This window comes from Trachypithecus francoisi, unplaced genomic scaffold (assembly GCF_009764315.1).
Source record: "Trachypithecus francoisi isolate TF-2019V2 unplaced genomic scaffold, Tfra_2.0 Lachesis_group1, whole genome shotgun sequence".
Taxonomy (NCBI): Eukaryota; Metazoa; Chordata; class Mammalia; order Primates; family Cercopithecidae; genus Trachypithecus; species Trachypithecus francoisi.
The window spans coordinates 138,877,639-138,897,851 of NW_022681454.1; the positions used below are offsets into that span (position 1 = coordinate 138,877,639).

At 37.3% G+C, this 20,213-nt stretch overlaps 1 protein-coding gene across 6 annotated transcripts in view; it reads right to left on the bottom strand.

Moving 5' to 3' along the window:
- INPP4B (inositol polyphosphate-4-phosphatase type II B) overlaps window positions 1–20,213 on the bottom strand; it is an 865,488-nt gene that overhangs the window by 33,354 nt on the left and 811,921 nt on the right. The window contains exon 24 of one of the 6 annotated variants that reach the window (XM_033215352.1): window positions 641–698. The exons of the other annotated variants lie outside the window; for them this stretch is intronic. Coding sequence (XP_033071243.1) covers window positions 653–698 — 46 coding nt within the window. The 3' untranslated portion in view covers window positions 641–652. The remainder of the gene's footprint in view (window positions 1–640; window positions 699–20,213) is intronic. 6 annotated transcript variants of the gene reach the window in all.

A 20,213-nucleotide genomic window follows, 5' to 3' on the forward strand; every position in this document is an offset into this window, starting at 1 on the left:
GGGGACCTACTTTGTGCATTTATAATTCCAAAGTAATACTAACTATGGAACTAACTGATTGGCATGGAGAAAATAACCAAGAATACCCTTTTCAACAGTGTGGTACATGAAGGTTTGATGGTTAAATAAGCCACTGTTAATACTGATAATCACTGATTTCTAAAACGTACCACCTAAAAAGAGATGAAACACTGCACTCATTCTTGTCATTTATAGTGATTCACATAGATAATTTTCATTAAATTCTTAAAAATACTACAAAAATGAAATTAAGCTGATGTTTGAGTTAACTCAAAGGACTTTGATAGCTATGTCATATCCTAGCTCATCAGGATAAGTAATCATAAAGTGGTTAAAACTTAAGTGTTTTAAGTAGCATTTGTTCAACATTGTATAATCTTATTTTTCTAAATGTTTATTTTTCTACAGAGAATTGTTTTCATGGAATATTAAAAGGATCCTTTAACACAGCAGTCCCCAAACTTTTTGGCACCATGAACGGGTTTCATGGAAGACTATTTTTCCACTGACCTGGGGGTGGGGGTGATGGTTTAGGGATGATTCAAGTGTATTACATTTATTGTGTACTTTATTTCTATTATTACATTGTAATATATAATAAAATAATTATATAACTCACCATAATGTAGAATCAGTGGCAGCCCTGAGCTTGTTTTCCTGCAACTAGATGGTCACATCTGGGGGTGATGGGAGACAGTGACAGATCATCAGGCATTAGATTTTCATAAGGAGCACACAGTCTAGATCCCTTGCATGTCCAGTTCATAATAGGGTTTGAAATCCTATGAGAATCTAATGTCTGTGCTGATCTGATGGGAGGCAGAGCTTAGATGGTGGCTGTAAACACAGATGAAGCTTTGCTGGCTCACCCACCACTCACCTCCTGCTGTGCAATCTGGTTCTTAACAAGCCACAGTCCTGATACCAGGGGGTTGGGAACCCCTGCTTTAACCAAACCAAGACAGCAAAAACAAAAAAAATTAGTATTTAAATAGGCTGAGTTTGAAATATTTTCTTTTATGTGAGAGAGGCTTGAACTCTCTAAACATTGCTACCTTAAATAAATCTGACTTTAAAAGGAATTCAAGCTATAGAAGATAAAATATTCAGTTGTCTCCCTTTTCTGAAAGTTAAACCTTCAGGGAAACCTTTGATTAGGGAATTAGGCACACTGGTTTATGCAACAGAGGCTACATAAATATAAGAAGGTGTTGTGGTACCTGGAAACATTTAATCTCACTAACGAACTAAGTGATAGGAACGTGAAGAAAGTCAACCTCAGGGACTTTTGATTCCCAGAACAGCGTAAGATTCAGGCCCCAGAAAGAAGCTACTTCTCAGATGTTTTGGTTGGTAACAAAGTGCCAAAAATATCTGGAAACAGCTAAGCCTAAAAACACACACATATTTTACAAGGAAATGAACAGCCTCAAGTGCTAAAATGAAAAAATCTAAATCTGCAAAGTGTTGGTAACATTAATACTTAATGTCCATGGTGATAATAGGGTACATTCATTAACTTGGAGGTCTACTGTCCTCTAGATGCCTTTGGGAATCTGAATAACACTGGTGACAAGAGTAAATTAAGGAGACACTAACTTTGAGCTTCATTTTACAACTCAAATATACCTTGTCTCTTGTCATGGTTGCTTGGGAACTCTGAAGGCTCTGATCAGAGAGTTTTGACCCTTCATCTGCAATCCACACATGGTTGAGAGGTCATTTGTGCTAAATGCTAAGGAGACACATTTTCTTTTAAATTTTAGAGTATGGTACTGTTTGTGATTCCAGAGTACTCATATTCCAGAAAGACAGGCACCATTGAAGTAATTACATTGGGAAAAGATGGGAACATATAAATATCTCATCACACAAATCAAAAATTAGGAAACACAGTATAGCACATTTCCCATGATCTTTTGTAACAATACATATTCCATTTTAATAGGATGTTAAAAATCACACATAAGCCTTTCCTTTCTGCAGTATTTTATCTGTTTATTTCACTCTAAAGTTACAGAAACCTAATCTATAATCAAGTTCTTTATTGGCTGCCTCTTAACATAGTTTTTGTTATTCTTCCTCTTCAGTATTGGTTAGTGATGGAATGTGAGAAAAAAGCAAACCTAGGGGTGTGCCCAAGATGGCCGAATAGGAACAGCTCCAGGTTCCAGCTCCCAGTGTGAGTGACACAGAAGACGGGTGATTTCTGCATTTTCAACTGAGGTACCAGGTTCATCTCACTGGGGAGTGCCAGACAATCAGTGCTGGTCAGCTGGTGCAGCCCGACCAGCGAGAGCTGAAGCAGGACAAGGCATCGCCTCACCTGGGAAGCGCAAGGGTGAAGGGAATCCCTTTTCCTAGCCAAAGGAAACTGAGACACACAACACCTGGAAAATCGGGTAACTCCCACCCTAATACTGTGCTTTACCAAGGGTCTTAGCAAACGGCACACCAGGAGATTATATCCCACACCTGGCCCGGAGGGTCCCACACCCACGGAGCCTCCCTCATTGCTAGCACAGCAGTCTGAGATTTAACTGCAAGGCTGCAGGGAGGCTAGGGGAGGGGCACCCACCATTGCTGAGGCTTAAGTAGGTAAACAAAGCCGCCAGGAAGCTGGAACTGGGTGGAGCCCACTGCAGCTCAAGGAGGCCTGCCTGCCTCTGTAGACTCCTCCTCTGGGGACAGGGCATAGCTAAACAAAAAGCAGCAGAAACCTCGTTAGAGGTAAATGCCCCAGTCTGATAGCTTTGAAGAGAGAAGTGGATCTCCCAGCACGGAGGTTGAGATCTGAGAATGGACAGACTGCCTGCTCAAGTGGGTCCCTAACCCCTGAGTAGCCTAACTGGGAGACATCCCCCACTACGTGCAGACCTACACCTCACACGGTGGGGTACACCCCTGAGACGAAGCTTCCAGAGCAAGAATCAGACAGCAGCACTTACTGTTCAGCAATATTCTATCTTCTGCAGCCTCCGCTGCTGATACCCAGGCAAACAGGGTCTGGAGTGAACCTCAAGCAAACCCCAACAGACCTACAGCTGAGGGTCCTGTTAGAAGGAAAACTAATAAACAGGACACCCACACCAAAGCCCCATCAGTACATCACCATCATCCAAGACCAAAGGCAGATAAAACCACAAAGATGGGGAAAAAGCAGTGCAGAAAAGCTGGAAATTCAAAAAATCAGATCGCATCACCTCCTCCAAAGGAACGCAGCTCATCGCCAGCAATGGAACAAAGCTGGATGGAAAATGACTTTGAGGAGTTGAGAGAAGAAGGCTTCAGTCGATCAAACTTCTCAGAACTAAAGGAGAACTACGTAACCAGCACAAAGAAACTAAAAACCTTGAAAAAAGAATGGATGAATGGATAACCAGAATAATCAATGCAGAGACGTTAAAAGAACTGATAGAGATGAAAACCATAACACGAGAACTACGTGACAAATGCACAAGCTTCAGTAACCGACTCAATCAACTGGAAGAAAGAGTATCAGTGATTGAAGATCAAATGGATGAAATGAAGTGAGAAGAGAAGTGTGGAGAAAAAAGAGTAAAAATAAATGAACAAAGCCTCCAAGAAGTATGGGATTATGTAAAAAGACCAAATTTACGTCTGATTGGTGTGCCTGAAAATGACGGGGAAAATGGAACCAAGCTGGAAAACACTCTGCAAGATATCATCCAGGAGAACTTCCCCAACCTAGTAAGGCAGGCCAACATTCAAATTCAGGAAATACAGAGAACACCACAGAGATACTCCTCGAGAAGAGCAACTCCAAGACACATAATTGTCAGATTCACCAAAGTTGAAATGAAGGAAAAAATCTTAAGGGCAGCCAGAGAGAAAGGTCAGGTTACTCACAAAGGGAAGCCCATCAGACTAACAGCAGATCTCTTGGCAGAAACTCTACAAGCCAGAAGAGAGTGGGGGCCAATATTCAACATTCTTAAAGAAAAGAATTTTCAACCCAGAATTTCATATTCAGCCAAACTAAGTTTCATAAGTGAAGGAGAAATAAAACCTGTACAGAGAAGCAAATGCTTAGAGATTTTGTCACCACCAGGCCTGCCCTACAAGAGATCCTGAAAGAAGCACTAAACATGAAAAGGAACAACTGGTACCAGCCATTGCAAAAACATGTCAAAATGTAAAGTCCATCGATGCTAGGAAGAAACTGCATCAACTAACGAGCAAAATAACCAGCTAATATCATAATGACAGGATCAAGCTCACACATAACAATATTAACCTAAATGTAAATGGACTAAATGGTCCAATTAAAAGACACAGACTGGCAAATTGTATAAATAGTCAAGACCCATCAGTTTTCTGTATTCAGGAGACCGATCTCACATGCAGAGACACATATAGGCTCAAAATAAAGGGATGGAGGAAGATCTACCAAGCAAATCGGAAAAAAAAAAAAAAAAGGATTGCAATCCTAGTCTCTGATAAAACAGACTTTAAGCCATCAAAGATCAAAAGAGACAAAGAAGGCCATTACATAATGGTAAAGGGATCAATTCAACAAGGAGAGCTAACTATCCTAAATATATATGCACCCAATACAGGAGCACCCAGATTCATAAAGCAAGTCTTTAGAGACTTACAAAGAGACTTAGACTCCCATACAATAATAATGGGAGACTTTAACACCCCAGTGTCAACATTAGACAGATCAACGAGACAGAAAGTTAACATGGATATCCAGGAATTGAACTCAACTCTGCACCAAGCGGACCTAATAGACATCTACAGAACTCTCCACCCCAAATCAACAGAATATACATTCTTCTCAGCACCACAACACACTTATTCCAAAATTGACTACATAGTTGGAAGTAAAGCACTCCTCAGCAAATGTAAAAGTACAGAAATTATAACAAACTGTCTCTCAGACCATAGTGCAATTAAACTAGAACTCAGGACTAAGAAACTCAATCAAAACCACTCAACTACATGGAAACTGAACAACTTGCTCCTGAATGACTACTGGGTACATAACGAAATGAAGGCAGAAATAAAGATGTTCTTTGAAAGCAATGAGAACACAGATACAACATACCAGAGTCTTGGGACACATTTAAAGCAGTGTGTAGAGGGAAATTTATAGCACTAAATGCCCACAAGAGAAAGCAGGAAAGATCTAAAATTGACAACCTAGCATCACAATTAAAAGAACCAGAGAAGCAAGAGCAAACACATTCAAAAGCTAGCAGCACGCAAGAAATAACTAAGATCAGAGCAGAACTGAAGGAGATAGAGACACAAAAAAACCCTCTAAAAAATCAATGAATCCAGGAGCTGGTTTTTTGAAAAGATCAACAAAATTGATAGACCACTAGCAAGACTAATAAAGAAGAAAAGAGAGAAGAATCAAATAGACGCAATAAAAAATGATAAAGGGGATATCACCACCAACCCCACAGAAATACAAACTACCATCAGAGAATACTATAAACACCTCTACGCAAATAAACTAGAAAATGTAGAAGAAATGGATAATTTCCTGGACACTTACACTCTTCCAAGACTAAACCAGGAAGAAGTTGAATCCCTGAACAGACCAATAGCAGGGTTTGAAATTGCAGCAATAATTAATAGCCTACCAACCAAAAAAAGTGCAGGACCAGACAGGTTCACAGCCGAATTCTACCAGAGGTACAAGGAGGAGTTGGTACCATTCCTTCTGAAACTATTCCAATCAATAGACAAAGAGGGAATCCTCCCTAACTCATTTTATGAGGCCAACATCATCCTGATACCAAAGCCTGACAGAGACGCAACAAAAAAAGAGAACTTTAGACCAATATCCCTGATGAACATTGATGCAAAAATCCTCAATAAAATACTGGCAAACTGAATCCAGCAGCACATCAAAAAGCTTATCCACCATGATCAAGTGGGCTTCATCCCTGGGATGCAAGGCTGGTTCAACATACACAAATCAATAAATGTAATCCAACATATAAACAGAACCAAAGACAAAAACCACATGATTATCTCAATAGATGCAGAAAAGACCTTCTACAAAATTCAACAGCCCTTCATGCCAAAAACTCTCAATAAATTCAGTATTGATGGAATGTATCTCAAAATAATAAGAGCTATTTATGACAAACCCACAGCCAATATCATACTGAATGGGCAAAAACTGGAAGCATTCCCTTTGAAAACTGGCACAAGACAGAGATGCCCTCTCTCACCACTCCTATTCAACATAGTGTTGGAAGTTCTGGCTAGGGCAATCAGGCAAGAGAAAGAAATAAAGGGTATTCAGTTAGGAAAAGAAGAAGTCAAATTGTCCCTGTTTGCAGATGGCATGATTGTATATTTAGAAAACCCTATTGTCTCAGCCCAAAGTCTCCTTAAGCTGATAAGCAACTTCAGCAAAGTCTCAGGATACAAAATCAATGTGCAAAAATCACAAGCATTCTTATACACCAGTAACAGACAAACAGAGAGCCAAATCATGAATGAACTCCCATTCACAATAGCTTCAAAGAGAATAGAATACCTAGGAATCCAACTTACAAGGGATGTAAAGGAACTCTTCAAAGAGAACTACAAACCACTGCTCAGTGAAATGAAACAGGACACAAACAAATGGAAGAACCTGCCATGCTCATGGATAGGAAGAATCAATATTGTGAAAATGGCCATACTGCCCAAGGTAATTTATAGATTCAATGCCATCCCCATTAAGCGACCAATGACTTTCTTCACAGAATTGGAGAAAACTGCTTTAAAGTTCATATGGAAGCAAAAAAGACCCCTCATTGCCAAGACAATCCTAAGCCAAAAGAACAAAGCTGGAGGCTTCACGCTACCTGACTTCAAACTATACTACAAGGCTACAGTAACCAAAACAGCATGGTACTGGTACCAAAACAGAGATATAGACAAATGGGACAGAACAGAGCCCTCAGAAATAATACCACACATCTACAGCCATCTGATCTTTGACAAACTTGAGAAAAACAAGAAATGGGGAAAGGATTCCCTGTTTAATAAATCATGCTGGGAAAATTGGCTAGCCATAAGTAGAAAGCTGAAACTGGATCCTTTCCTTACTCCTTATTCGAAAATTAATTCAAGATGGTTTAGAGACTTAAATGTTAGACCTAATACCATAAAAACCCTAGAAGAAAACCTAGGTAATACCATTCAGGACATAGGCATGGGCAAGGACTTCATGTCTAAAACACCAAAAGCAATGGCAACAAAAGCCAAAATTGACAAATGGGATCTAATTAAACTAAAGAGCTTCTGCACAGCAAAAGAAACTACCATCAGAGTGAACAGGCAACCTACGGATTGGGAGAAAATTTTTGCAATCTACTCATCTGACAAAGGGCTAATATCCAGAACCTATAAAGAACTCAATCAAATTTACAAGAAAAAAACGAACAACCCCATCAAAAAGTGGGCAAAGGATATGAACAGACACTTCTCAAAAGAAGGCATTCATACAGCCAACAGACACATGAAAAAATGCTCATCATCGCTCGCCATCAGATAAACGCAAATCAAAACCACAATGAGATACCATCTCACACCAGTTAGAATAGCAATCTAAAAAATCAGGAAACAACAGGTGCTGGAGAGGATGTGGAGAAATAGGAACACTTTTACACTGTTGGTGGGACTGTAAACTAGTTCAACCATTGTGGAAAACAGTGTGGCGATTCCTCAAGGATCTAGAACTAGAAATACCATTCGACCCAGCCATCCCATTACTGGGGATATACCCAAAGGATTATAAGTCATGCTGCTATAAAGACACATGCACACGTATGTTTATTGTAGCACTATTCACAATACCAAAGACTTGGAATCAACCCAAATGTCCATCTGTGACAGACTGGATTAAGAAAATGTGGCACATATACACCATGGAATAACAAGCAGCCATAAAAACAGGTGAGTTCGTGTCCTTTGCAGGAACATGGATGCAGCTGGAAACCATCATTCTCAGCAAAATATCACAAGAACAGAAAACCAAATACAGCATGTTCTCGCCCATAGATGAGAATTGAACAATGAGATCACTTCGACACAGGAAGGGAAGCATCACACACTGGATCCTATTGTGGGGAGGGGGTAGGTGGGAGGGATAGCATTAGGAGATACATCTAATGTAAATGGCGAGTTAATGGGTGCAGCACACCAACATGGCACATGAATACATATGTAACAAATCTGCACATTGTGCACATGTAACCCTAGAACTTAAAATAAATAAAAAAAAAAAAGAATAAAACAAACCTTCATTCAAGCAAGTAGCTGAATTTATCTATTTCCACTTATGATTCAAAAAAGATAAAGCCCATGTGGCTATTTTAAAACATAGTTTGACATATACACTCCCAGTGTTGGACTTGAAATTAAGAGGTCAGCTGGTATTGGTATGAATGTTAACAAAGACCTATAGGCTAAACAATAAATAGTTTAGCCTTTTTTAAATTTGCCTGTGTATAAAGATTATGGATAATCTCACATATTCACAGGCAAACGATGAAGTCACAAAATCCAGGGCTGGTAATATTCTATTTCCTTGAACTATTCATGCTAAAATTATATCAAACTTTGCTTTTTTAATCCTTAAAACTTTCTACATGTCCACTACCGCTTTGTGTATTGCCCATTCTGCTTATTAAATATTTCTAGAATCTACAGTGCCCACAATTTAGCAAAAATTTTATATCTACATCTCTATATCTACTATTCCTTAAGACCCAACTCAAAGGCTCCAGGCAAAGAAAGCATCATAGGGTGTCAGCTTCCTCCTGTGAGCATGTATTACACTTTCTGGATTCAAGCAGATGGCATTCACAGCATGCAGCTCTGCATTTTCTCCAGTTTGCATTTCTTTCCTACCCTACTAGACTGGAGTTAGTTTAGGGCAAAGAACATATTTTATCTACCTAATGTGCCATATACTAAAGAATCATATATAAAAATACCATACAAGTCAAGGTCCTCTAATGGAACTAAGTGCCGTTCTAACAAACAGTATCCTCTATTTGGGCCACGCATATCCTAGTTACTCCACAAATAAATGCACTATATCTTAGTAAATTTCAGGAGCTTATGATCACAATATTTAAATTGAGGGTAATCATTATTTGATATTTTATACTGATTTGACATTTTCATCAGATCATATTATTAAGAAGCCTTGAAACTGAGGACTAATTCTGGTGTCTTGGACTCACTCAAATAAAAACAACCCCTCATTTTCAAAAATGGTTTTAAAATACATAGCACAACATTACATATTACTATGCCATTATTTCTCAGATTGTGCTTGATTTTTTCTTTTTCCCTGAAAGCAACTTTGAGGAAGCAATTCCAGGTTCACTCTGTTGTCTATTCCAAAAGCATACAGTAGCACAAGAGACCACACACTCTCCAGTTCAGTATTACATTGAAGGCACTGCAGAATTCATATACCACTCTTATATACCATTCAACGCTTATGAATGAAATACTCAGAAATGGGAAGGATTCAAGACTTTTAAAAACAAAATAGGAAACTAAAAATTCTACTTTTTAGAAGTAATATTTTAAATGTCACTGCCAATTTTAATCCAATATTACAAATCTATTGTGGATTCTTGGACAAAAATCAACTTATCTGTTGTAAGACGTCTAGTTCTAATACAGTTTTCGCTATTTCTAAGAAGAAAGGATTGAGATTAGGTTGAGCAGCGATGGTGTTTACAACAATTGAGAGGTGGACACAACTAAAATTGAAACTAATGGGAAAGATTATGTTTTTGTTTCACAGATTTCTCACTCAAATATAGTCTTGCCTGCCACCGTCTGATAAACTATAAAGCAGAAAAGTGCAGGCAGGTTAGAAATCACCTAAAAATCAAACCAATGTGTTTGTGGACGGAGATAAGGGCTTATAAACCTGGATATTTAGTTGCTTTTCTAGTTTTTCTTAAGGTCATTACTTTGTCAGAGAACATAACTTGATAAAGTAATCGACTTTTAATATTTATTGTCAATACATCCCAATCATAGGCATCTAGCAAAACATGGTGACATTTCTAGAGTAAGCAATAACTTTTTAAAAATAAGAATCATCATTGTCTCCTGCGGGTGGAGGGTGTTGTTTCTTAACTTATCTATCCGGCAATAACACCAGCTTAAAGTTCACTTTCTCCCTGTAGCCCCTGACAGTGCCCCATACTTTTCTTACCCCTCCTACTTGCTTAATTGTTCCCTTATTTCTGTTTCCAAAAGCAGAAATTCTGTTTCCATTAAGTAGTTTGTACTTAATACCCTAAAATACTTAATTTATCATTATGTATCTGTATGTGACTCTCTTTCAGATTTTGAGGTTTTTCATGAGAAGGAACACAACGTACTCATATACGCATCTTCAATGCAAAGCATTGTGCTTGGTAAATAATATGCACTCAAAAATTGCTTACTTATTTGATATAAGAGAGTGTCCAGAACCATATACTCTTTATGGTATATGGATTCTGGCATAGTGGAATAATAACGCAGAATAAAATAACATATTTTTGGAAGAAGCAACGCATAGTCAACTAAATCAACCAAGGTCAGCCTATATAGGCTCTAAAGCATTTTGGGGCAGTAGGTAGACCCCTGAGACATGGCTACATTTTACCAATGGCATAACATATAGCTAGTTCAGGGGACTGATTTGCCAATTTACTTTCCAATTCTGTACTCTGGGTGGATCTTCTTGAAGACAAGCTGGTTCTGGGTAACTGCAAATATTTAGTGGTATTCTGTTCCCTTTGACAGCATTGTGCTACTTAGTCAGTGGGAAACTCAAGTGAATTTGAACAAAGTTAAATTGCCTACCTCATCAATTTTCAAACTTAGTCAAGATTTTATGGTCTGGCTTAACTCAAGAATTAACCACAAATTAGTTATAGAACGGCTGCTTGCTATATACACGTGACTGATTTTTGGTTTTGCACCTTTCATGATTTTTCAATGCAGGAATCTCACCCTGCCCAAAGAAACTGCCCCATGGGATTTCTACTTTAAAAATTTATTTACTTATTTATGTAAGTGTTTGGTTGCAGAGCCCGAAATCATTTATTAATTAGTTATCATTGGGTATAAGTATATCCTACCAAAAAACTCAGTCCCATTTCTTAAAGCACAGAAAATATATAATGCTCATTTAGGCTACTGTACTTACTTGATGGCTAGAGCCAATTAGAATAAAAATGTATTCATTTATATTTCATTGTACAATATCAAGTACCCTAGAAGAACTGAGGAAAAACCTTGCTAGATGACAACATATACCACAAAGGACTACAGTTTTAAATTTATTTCATAGTGAGACAAAGTTCCTTTAAAAAGGTGATGCATTTTATGGATCCAGGAATAAAGAGATGAATGTAATTTATCAGCTGAGGCTCTTGGAAGCTAGGACTCAGAGTAAAAGGGCCTGGTTCCACCACATCGTAGCTGTAAGGCCTTTTGCATGTCATTTAACCCCTCTGTGGCTGTTTCTTTAAGACTTAATCCATAGGTTAAAAATCCATAGAATTAATCCACAAGTTAGAAGATTTAATTCACAGATAACACCCTGCCTGTCTGGAGTCCATACCATCTACCCTGGCCAAGGGGCCCCAGCCATTAGAATCAGAGCAATTAATATCTGTAAAGTAGTTAGAAAAGTGCTTGCTACTTAGTAAGCACTATACAACTGGAAGGAAAAAGGGAAAACAGGCAGACCTTGGTCTTATTTTACTCTGTGTTCTTCATATTAAATATAGAACATGGTAATTGATCTTGCTCGTAATTACTTATAAAGAGTATTAAAATGCAGACTGCATTGAGAAATGATGGCAGTATCTTTCAGGAAGAGCAGGAGTTGGACCAACTTTCACATCTTAAAGGGATTTTTAAAATTAAGCAGAACACAGAAACCATATTCCAATATTTGACAGGCTGACCTAAGGAAGGTGATGGTTGATCCAGGCAGGTGACTGGATCAATAATCGGAAGTTATGGGGTAACAGATTTCAGCTTAACAAGAAGATAAGTTTTATAAATCACATAGCTGTCCAAAAATGGAATGGGTTGATACCCAAAGTGACAAACTCCCTGCTATTGTGCATGTGCAAGTAAAGGTTAGCTGACAATCTGTCAGGGATGTTGTAAAAAGAATCCCTGCTTTACTTGGCAGGGTCACTAGATAATCTCTAAGGTCCTTTCCAAATGCTGCAGTCTTAAAATACCATTAGCAACAAAAGGTATGGGTACATAGAAATGGAAGGAGTTTGAAAATTGACTTTTAAGAGAATAACAATATGTAAATAAACATTTTATTCTGTTACCAAACACTTGTAATGTTTCACTACCCCATGAAAATAAAAAGCAAAGTATATAGTCTGACATATTTGGGAAAAGTTAATTTATATGTATTCTTTTCTCAATTTGTCTTATTTTAATGAGATACACAAATGTTGGAATTTTAAAATTAATATTAAATTTAGTGGCTGAAAAGATAGCATAAGAATACATATATATCTCAGGAGTCACAATAATTGGGTCATTTGAATGAAAATGAGGTTTATAAACACGATCAAATTAGATTTAAGCATAAAGAGCATTTAAATAATTTTTATATATTTTATGTACTGAATACAATAGCATGATATATTAATATATAAAACATAAAATGTTATACATAAAGGTATATATGTACATATATACATACACACACACACCTCTCTCTCTCTCTCTCTCTCTCTCTCTCTATATATATATATATATATATATATATATATCTGTAACTTTGCTCTCCAAAGCAAGTAAAAGTAATATGAAAAAATTCATTCCAATTTACTTTTCAATTTCAGTTATTTTATTTGGATCACAAGTCTTGCAAGTATGCTAAATTCATTTTATCAAACAAAAGTGATTATCTGAAATAGCTTTAGTTAGACTATTTCCTCAAACACAGAGATCTAACCTTGCTCTAGCAATTCTGTATAAATTATCACAGTTGCTCAGGGAAGCATATCTCCTTGCAGTGGAATCAGTTCAGGTGCATAAAGGGAACACCCTATGGCATCCGGTCTGTCTATTCTTGCCTGCCATCACACTATGACAACATCACACCGTCATACCAGGGGGAATCACAGAGCTTTCACATTAGATTCAAGGTGCAGAGTCTTCAATTGAAAAACCTATCAGAAAACTCAACTGAAGGACTAGTATAGAGTTAAGAACAATAGCCAGATTAAAAAATAATTACTTTATTAGGCTAGGCGTGGTGCATCATGTCTGTAATCCCAGCACTTTGGGAAGCCGAGGTGGGCAGATCACCTGAGCTCAAGAGATCAAGACCATCCTGGCCAACATGGTGAAACCCCGTCTCTCCTAAAAATACAAAAATTAGTTGGGCGTGGTGGTGCGTAGCTGTAGTCCCAGCTACTCAGGAGGCTGAGGCAGGAAAATTGCTTGAACCTGGGAGGTGGAGGTTGTAGTGAGTTGAGATTGCGCCACTGCACTCCAGCCTGGGTGACACAGCAAGACTCTGTCCCCTACCACCAAAAAAATAAAATAAAACAAAAATAAAACAAATAAAAAATAAAAAAATCTTTATTAGATGAATACACTCCTTAACATAAGATACTGCGAAGTTTTGGATCAGAAGGTATCTAGTTTGCCTTTCAACACTGATCCAACAGAAGCACTTATCTATAGACCTCAGGTACATATTCTGAGTGAAACGGGGAAATACGTTAACTACACTTTTGTAGGCACTTCAGTATAATTTTTGTCTAACGTTGAAATACTGAACCTTTAATTTAGATTTATTGGTGCCAATGGGGACATAAAGCTTTACAAGGATAAAGATGCAAAAGCCTTCTTTTATATGTAAGAATGCTGATTCAACATTTATTTTTTTCAGGGATGTGGCAAAAATATCAGATTGCCAAGCATTTTCCTTAGAGGAGAAGTCAATATCTATGAGGAGTGCTGACTACTTACCTTGTAGCTACTTTCTTTCTTAACTGCTGGTGGAAATAGTCCAGATGATCTGCCTAAACAGAAAGCTTACCTTTGTAGAGAAGAGAATGCCCTGCCTGTCTGAAGACGCATACTATCTACCCTGCCCAGGAGCCCAAGCCATGAGAATTAGAGAGGGAAGTTCGCACATGCTTTTACCTCGTCAGACTCTAATTGAATTAAAAAGCTTCTTTTTCTCTTCTAGTCCTCCACACACACAAGTCCAGATTCTTCCAAGACTCTTTTAGTTTGTTTTTTCCTTGATTGCGATAAATTAAATTGAAAATTTGCTTCCTTTTCAAACTCCAGAAGAAAATATGTTCAGAAACATATTGACAAAACATGCTAATACCATTTTAACATTTAGTTGGAGATAAGGATATTCAAAGGGCAACTACTAAATTTAAAATTGAGCTCAAAATTTTAAAAATATACACATATAAATTTATTTTCCTTAGTACTAGTGTGCTGACATCCTAAAATCCCTAAGGCTTTTTAAAAAATGGGATATTTTTCATCTTCTTTTCATCTTAGCACTAGTGCCAAGGTTATTAATATACTTTTGTTTTTCAGGGGATGTGGGCAAAGATAGCAAAATACACATATACATATTTATGATAAAACTAAATAAAGCATACTGCAAAGAAACGTGACTTTCTTTTACTTTGCCATAAATAGAAATGCAACAGAGTTTCCACTTTCCGTTATGGTCTGAAATCATAACCTCTGTGATGAAATTTTAATTTATAAACTAACTTTAAGGATTGCATAATGGAAGGTTATAACTGACTACATGAATATCAAATATATAAGTTTCTGAAAATAGACATTTCAACCGCAAATGCCCCATGATTTAGAATTAATTTCTAATTATGTACAATGTCTATGTACTATAATAACTCAACCTTCAAGACTAAATCCTTGCTACAACACTGTAGCAAGGATTTGTAAGGCAAAGTTACATGTAATCACATAATCTATTTTCTTCTGAAACATCACATCTTTTATTATTCAGTGTATTAAAAATCAGCTCGATTCTCTGTTCAGAAACCACATGATACATTAGCAGCTTTTAAGTTATTAACATACACAGGAAAATTGTATGTATGTAGTCAAACCACAGAGGAAAAAAAAAAGATGAAACTCATCAAATGCTTGTTGGAGTGTGGGCTTCCACAGTCCATCAACCACGTGTTTCTCATATATGGTCAAGCTGAATCCATGGTAAGTCTACGCAGTGGTCTCTGTTGCCATTTAACTTTATGACCAAGTAATATTTAACAATATGTACCTTGCACATATGCATATGAGATTTTTGTTGTATGAAAGGTTTTTTTTTTTTTTTAATGGCAACTACAGATACTAGGAGTTTCCAATAAATCTATTTCAAGAGCAGCTGCTATAAAATTGGTTCATTCTTGTGAAGTGGAAGGTATTTTCCTCTTTATTTTCTGGCAAAAATAATATATCTTGACAGCTCTAACAGGTCTTTTTTTCACTTTTGTTCTAGTCTATTTTCCTCAATAGAAAAATTCTTGATCACAAAATCAAATAAAACTATTGGTGTTATAAAATTCTGTGAATTTATGTTATAAAATTAAATTGTGAAACAAAACTGAACAAAATATGACATCTTTGTATTTTCAAAAACAAAAGAACAGTCAAGGTGGTTTGAAAACTCTAAAGCATATAATAAATATAATGGCATTATTTTCTCAAATAGTTGAGAAAACAGACACCATTTTTAAAACACATAAATTCAGATGTGAGAAAACATATTTTGCAGTTTGAAAAAATTTAGTATTTTCAGCTTGTATTGAAGGTTGCTAAGAGTAAATTTAGGAAGAGTCTTTAGTATAGGATATAGTGAATAGTTTACGTGATTTTATTGTTATTTAAGTATTTACACCCTGCCTTATTCCAAAAAGAATTTAAGGCAGTTTACCTGAATACATCAAATTCAGTAAGATATCAGGAATAAAAAGTGAGAAAGAAACAGTAAATGCAAGAGTAATGTCATAAAATGGAGCTAAGAATGAGGCCAACACACACACACACACACACACAGTGAAAGCCTATTAAAGAATGCTATACATTTGAAGTAGATGAATCACAAAATTGGCCCTGAGCTTTTTAGTAGTCTCTACAAAAAGGAAACTACAAAATTAAAGCCCACCTGTACACATACAATCACACATTGCCCCACCCCAGACAAACATATATTTACATGTGCACCTGTTTCGTTGTGGGGAATCATTCATTAGCCGAATGTTAATGCTCTGGGAATGACTGCACAGAATACTCACAAAGAGGGAACTTTACAGAGGAATTAAAAATGTCTGACAACATGGATGCACCTGGAAAATATTATGCTAAATGAAAGAGAGCATTCACAAAAGACCACAAATTGTATAAATCTATTTATATGAAATGTCCAGATAAGGCAAACCGAGTGGTACCCAAGGGCTGGGGGGATGGCATTTGGGAAGATACTGGTAATGGAAATGGGGTTTCATTTAGGAGTGCCAAACAGGTACTAAAATTATTGTAGTGATTGTTATACAAATCCGTCAGTATACTGAAACTACTGCATTGTACCCTTTAATATGTTTACTGGTTTATTATAAAGTTATTACAAATAATACAGATGAAGAGATGTGTGGGGCGAGGTATGAGGGAAGGGATACTGAGCTTCCATGCGCTCCCTGGGTGCACCGCCCTCTAGGAACCTCCATGTGTTTAGCTATATGGAAGCTCTATGAACCCAGTTCTCTTGGATTTTTATGGAAGCTTCATGATATTAGCATTCCTTTCCCCGAAGAGTGTAGAGCACGACCTGCTCTGGGAAGAGTCTCATGACCCACCATCTACATTGTACACTTTAAATGGGTGGTTGTTATAGTCTGGTAAGTATATGTGAACTGTATCTCAAAAAAGATGTTAAAAATGTATCAATGTCCTTACATTAGGCAAGTGCTTATCAAACTTCAGTGCACATCAGAATCACCTGGTGAGCTCATTAAAACATTGATTGCTGGGACCCACTTGTAGAGTTTCAGGTCAAGTAGTTCTGGGAAGGGCCTGAGAATGTGCATTTCTAACAAATTCTTGGATGATGCTGATGCTGGAATCACTCTCTGAGAACCAATGCAACAGATGGTATGAATCATGGAACTGACTTTTTTTTTTTTTTTTAACTTTCCTCAATATAATTTGAGGACATCACAGCCATTCAGTTTAGTAAAAACAATGTGGTAGGAAGCTGCTATGACAAAGAAGCAATAATAACAGTAATAACAGTCATCACCACACATCAGTATTAGCCATGACAGCATTTAATATTTACTAATCCTCATTGTGTAACAAGTACTATATTAACTGCGTCAGCGATGATCGTTTCTTCTAGCGCTCATGACAACTCTATTAGATGAGGATGCTGGTGAAATTATCACTACAATATAACAGTTTGACTTTACCAATTGCTTACTGTGAACTATACCCAGTTACCAATTCCTTTGTATATGTTGTTTCATTTTACAGATAAAGAACCTAAGGCCTCTTAGAATTTCATTCCCACTGCTAAGAAGTGAAGAAATCAGGCAGTCTAATTCCAAAGTCCTTCCTTTTAACCACTTTATGTGCCATAGAGGGGCAGCCTGCCCTTGGCTGAGCTGGCCTAATTGTTAGATTTTAGAGTATTCAGAGCAGTGATTACCCCCAAATAATGCTGTGATATTTGAGAGATATCACATGTGATTTGTTACTAATAAAATACCAATTTTGCAAATGATATGCTTTATAAATTACAGTTTTGATCCCCATAATGATGTCATTCACACTCATATGAGTGAGTTTTGATATGCTCACTAAATGAAAGAGAATGGGGTGTAATTATGCATAATGCATCTTTGCTCATAGGGCTTTAGACCATTATCCTTTGAGCATTAGTATATGATGCCCAGCATTTGAACTTCTCTGTCATCTGTGGTCTTCTGATCAGGAGAAAAGCTTGCAACATTTTGGGGGCTTATTCCTAAACACAGTTGCCTCCTAGTCCAGTTTTCTTTAGAAATTGGCCTGTGAAACCATCCAATTTGTTCTCTTGAACACGTGTCTGGAGCACTATAACCAATATTCAAGTTAGGAGAAGGGCTGAAACCACTTTATGACAGTGTTTACCAGGGTATAGCAAGTGTTCTGATGGAAGACAAGAAGTTTTAGACTGTATACTGATAATTCATTGAATTAATAGTTTTGGATTTCTTTGTATGTGAGGACAAACATAATAGGCACATTGAGTATATGAATTCATGGATATCATTGGCTAGGACAAGGCAGTTGGTGTTTGTAGAAAAAATCATTGGGTGGTGAAATGAAAATTACTCCCTTGATTCTCTTGTCTCAACCTTCCAGGGGCATAAACAGACTCTAGGTTTTGGCATAACTGCTCTCCATAGCTCATTCAGGTTTGGGCTGCCTGCATCTCAGCCTTCTTTAGTGAACATGAGACCTTTTCCTGGACTAGTTCTTGCTACACCTCATTTTCCAAGTGCAAAGCCATCAATCATCTCCCTAATCAACTAGAGGTTTTTGTTTCTCAGCTGGAACTGTCTTTCCCTTGTCTAAAGTGGAGCCCTGTCCCCTTTCCTGCTAAAAAGCCTCACATCATGTCACAGGCTCCCGTCATAGCATGATGCATTCTCTGTCCAAACCCAAGGGATGCTCCTGTCTTATTCCACTGTGCTTTCATTTAAAAAATAAAAATAAAGCATATTTTTAAAAAACCACACCACTCCTGAAACAGTGTCTTCTAAATGTAACTTAAACACAATAGGCCAGTGGTTTATTTATAAATGCTGGAAACCTTTCCTAATTTGCAATTATGTGCAAAACTCCATTATGTGAAATATTGAAGATGAGATGAGTGAGAATCTGGATGGCCAATCAATGTTTAGACAGATATTTAATCTCATTTTGTGTTACTGAGAAAGTATAACTTAATCAACGATAGCACTTTCCATCCATCAGATGGTTAAAAACTCTTACAGTACAAGTATTGGGATGTGTGGAGATATGGGAGCACATGTGCATGGCTTGTGGCTTATAAATTAGTATAGCTATTTGGAAAAGCAATCTGGCAGCATGTAGCAAAATTAAAAATACAAATGCCTTACCACCCATTCTACTTATGGGTTTATATACATGGATATACATGTGAGAATGTCTATTACAGTATTGTTGGTAATGGTAAAACATCAGATGTTTTGGGCACTAAATTGTGGTCTATTTATTCAAGTGAGTATTATACAAGTTTAAAGGAAGATAACTAGATATAAAATAAATAAACACTGATCTCAAAAAGTTGATATCAGTTGAAGAAAATAAGTTGTTCAATGTGGCACACATTACAACATTTATGTAAGCAAAACCACTTGACGAGGTTGACTATCTTATCCACTTAGATAATTCTAATACAGATTTTCCTAACTCCTGGCAACTTACCTAATTGTCTGCATCCTCAAGACACAGTTCAGGTTCTACCTCCTCCAGGACACCTCCTGGCCACAGTGATTCTTTTTATCCTCTGAACTGCTTAATAATGAATGCTTCCTACGCTCTGGACTCATTTATCTGATTCTGTTCTTGTGGGAATCAGCAGTTTCCCCATATAGGATGCTTAGTGTTATTCTTAGTGCATAGTAAGTCCTCATTGACTATTAGCAGCTGTTATGATTTCAAATGCGTTTCTCCATTTGTACAGCATGGTACTCTGCCATAGTAGATATACAAAAGATGTTCACTTTTGACTATGAAAATGACGCCCACATATTTCTATTAATGATCTATTTTCCCAACTCACCTCCAGAGGTGGGGCTGCTGGCACATTTTATAGGATATACTAACTCGCCAATAAAAGCTGTGGGAATTCAGGAGTTAGATATTCACCAGTTCTACAAACTGAGTGCTGAGTGCTGCTCTCTGGGGGCCCCAGATATGCACTAACCCCAGCTCTAAGCTTAGCTGCTTCTAGATTCCCTGATGCTATAGCTAGGGCTCTAGCAAGATTTCCAAACCCTGTAGCCCACTGTCACTGAGAGAAAATTTAAGGCTTTTAGAAAGCAAATGTTAATGCTGGGACTTTTTTCCCTAAGACC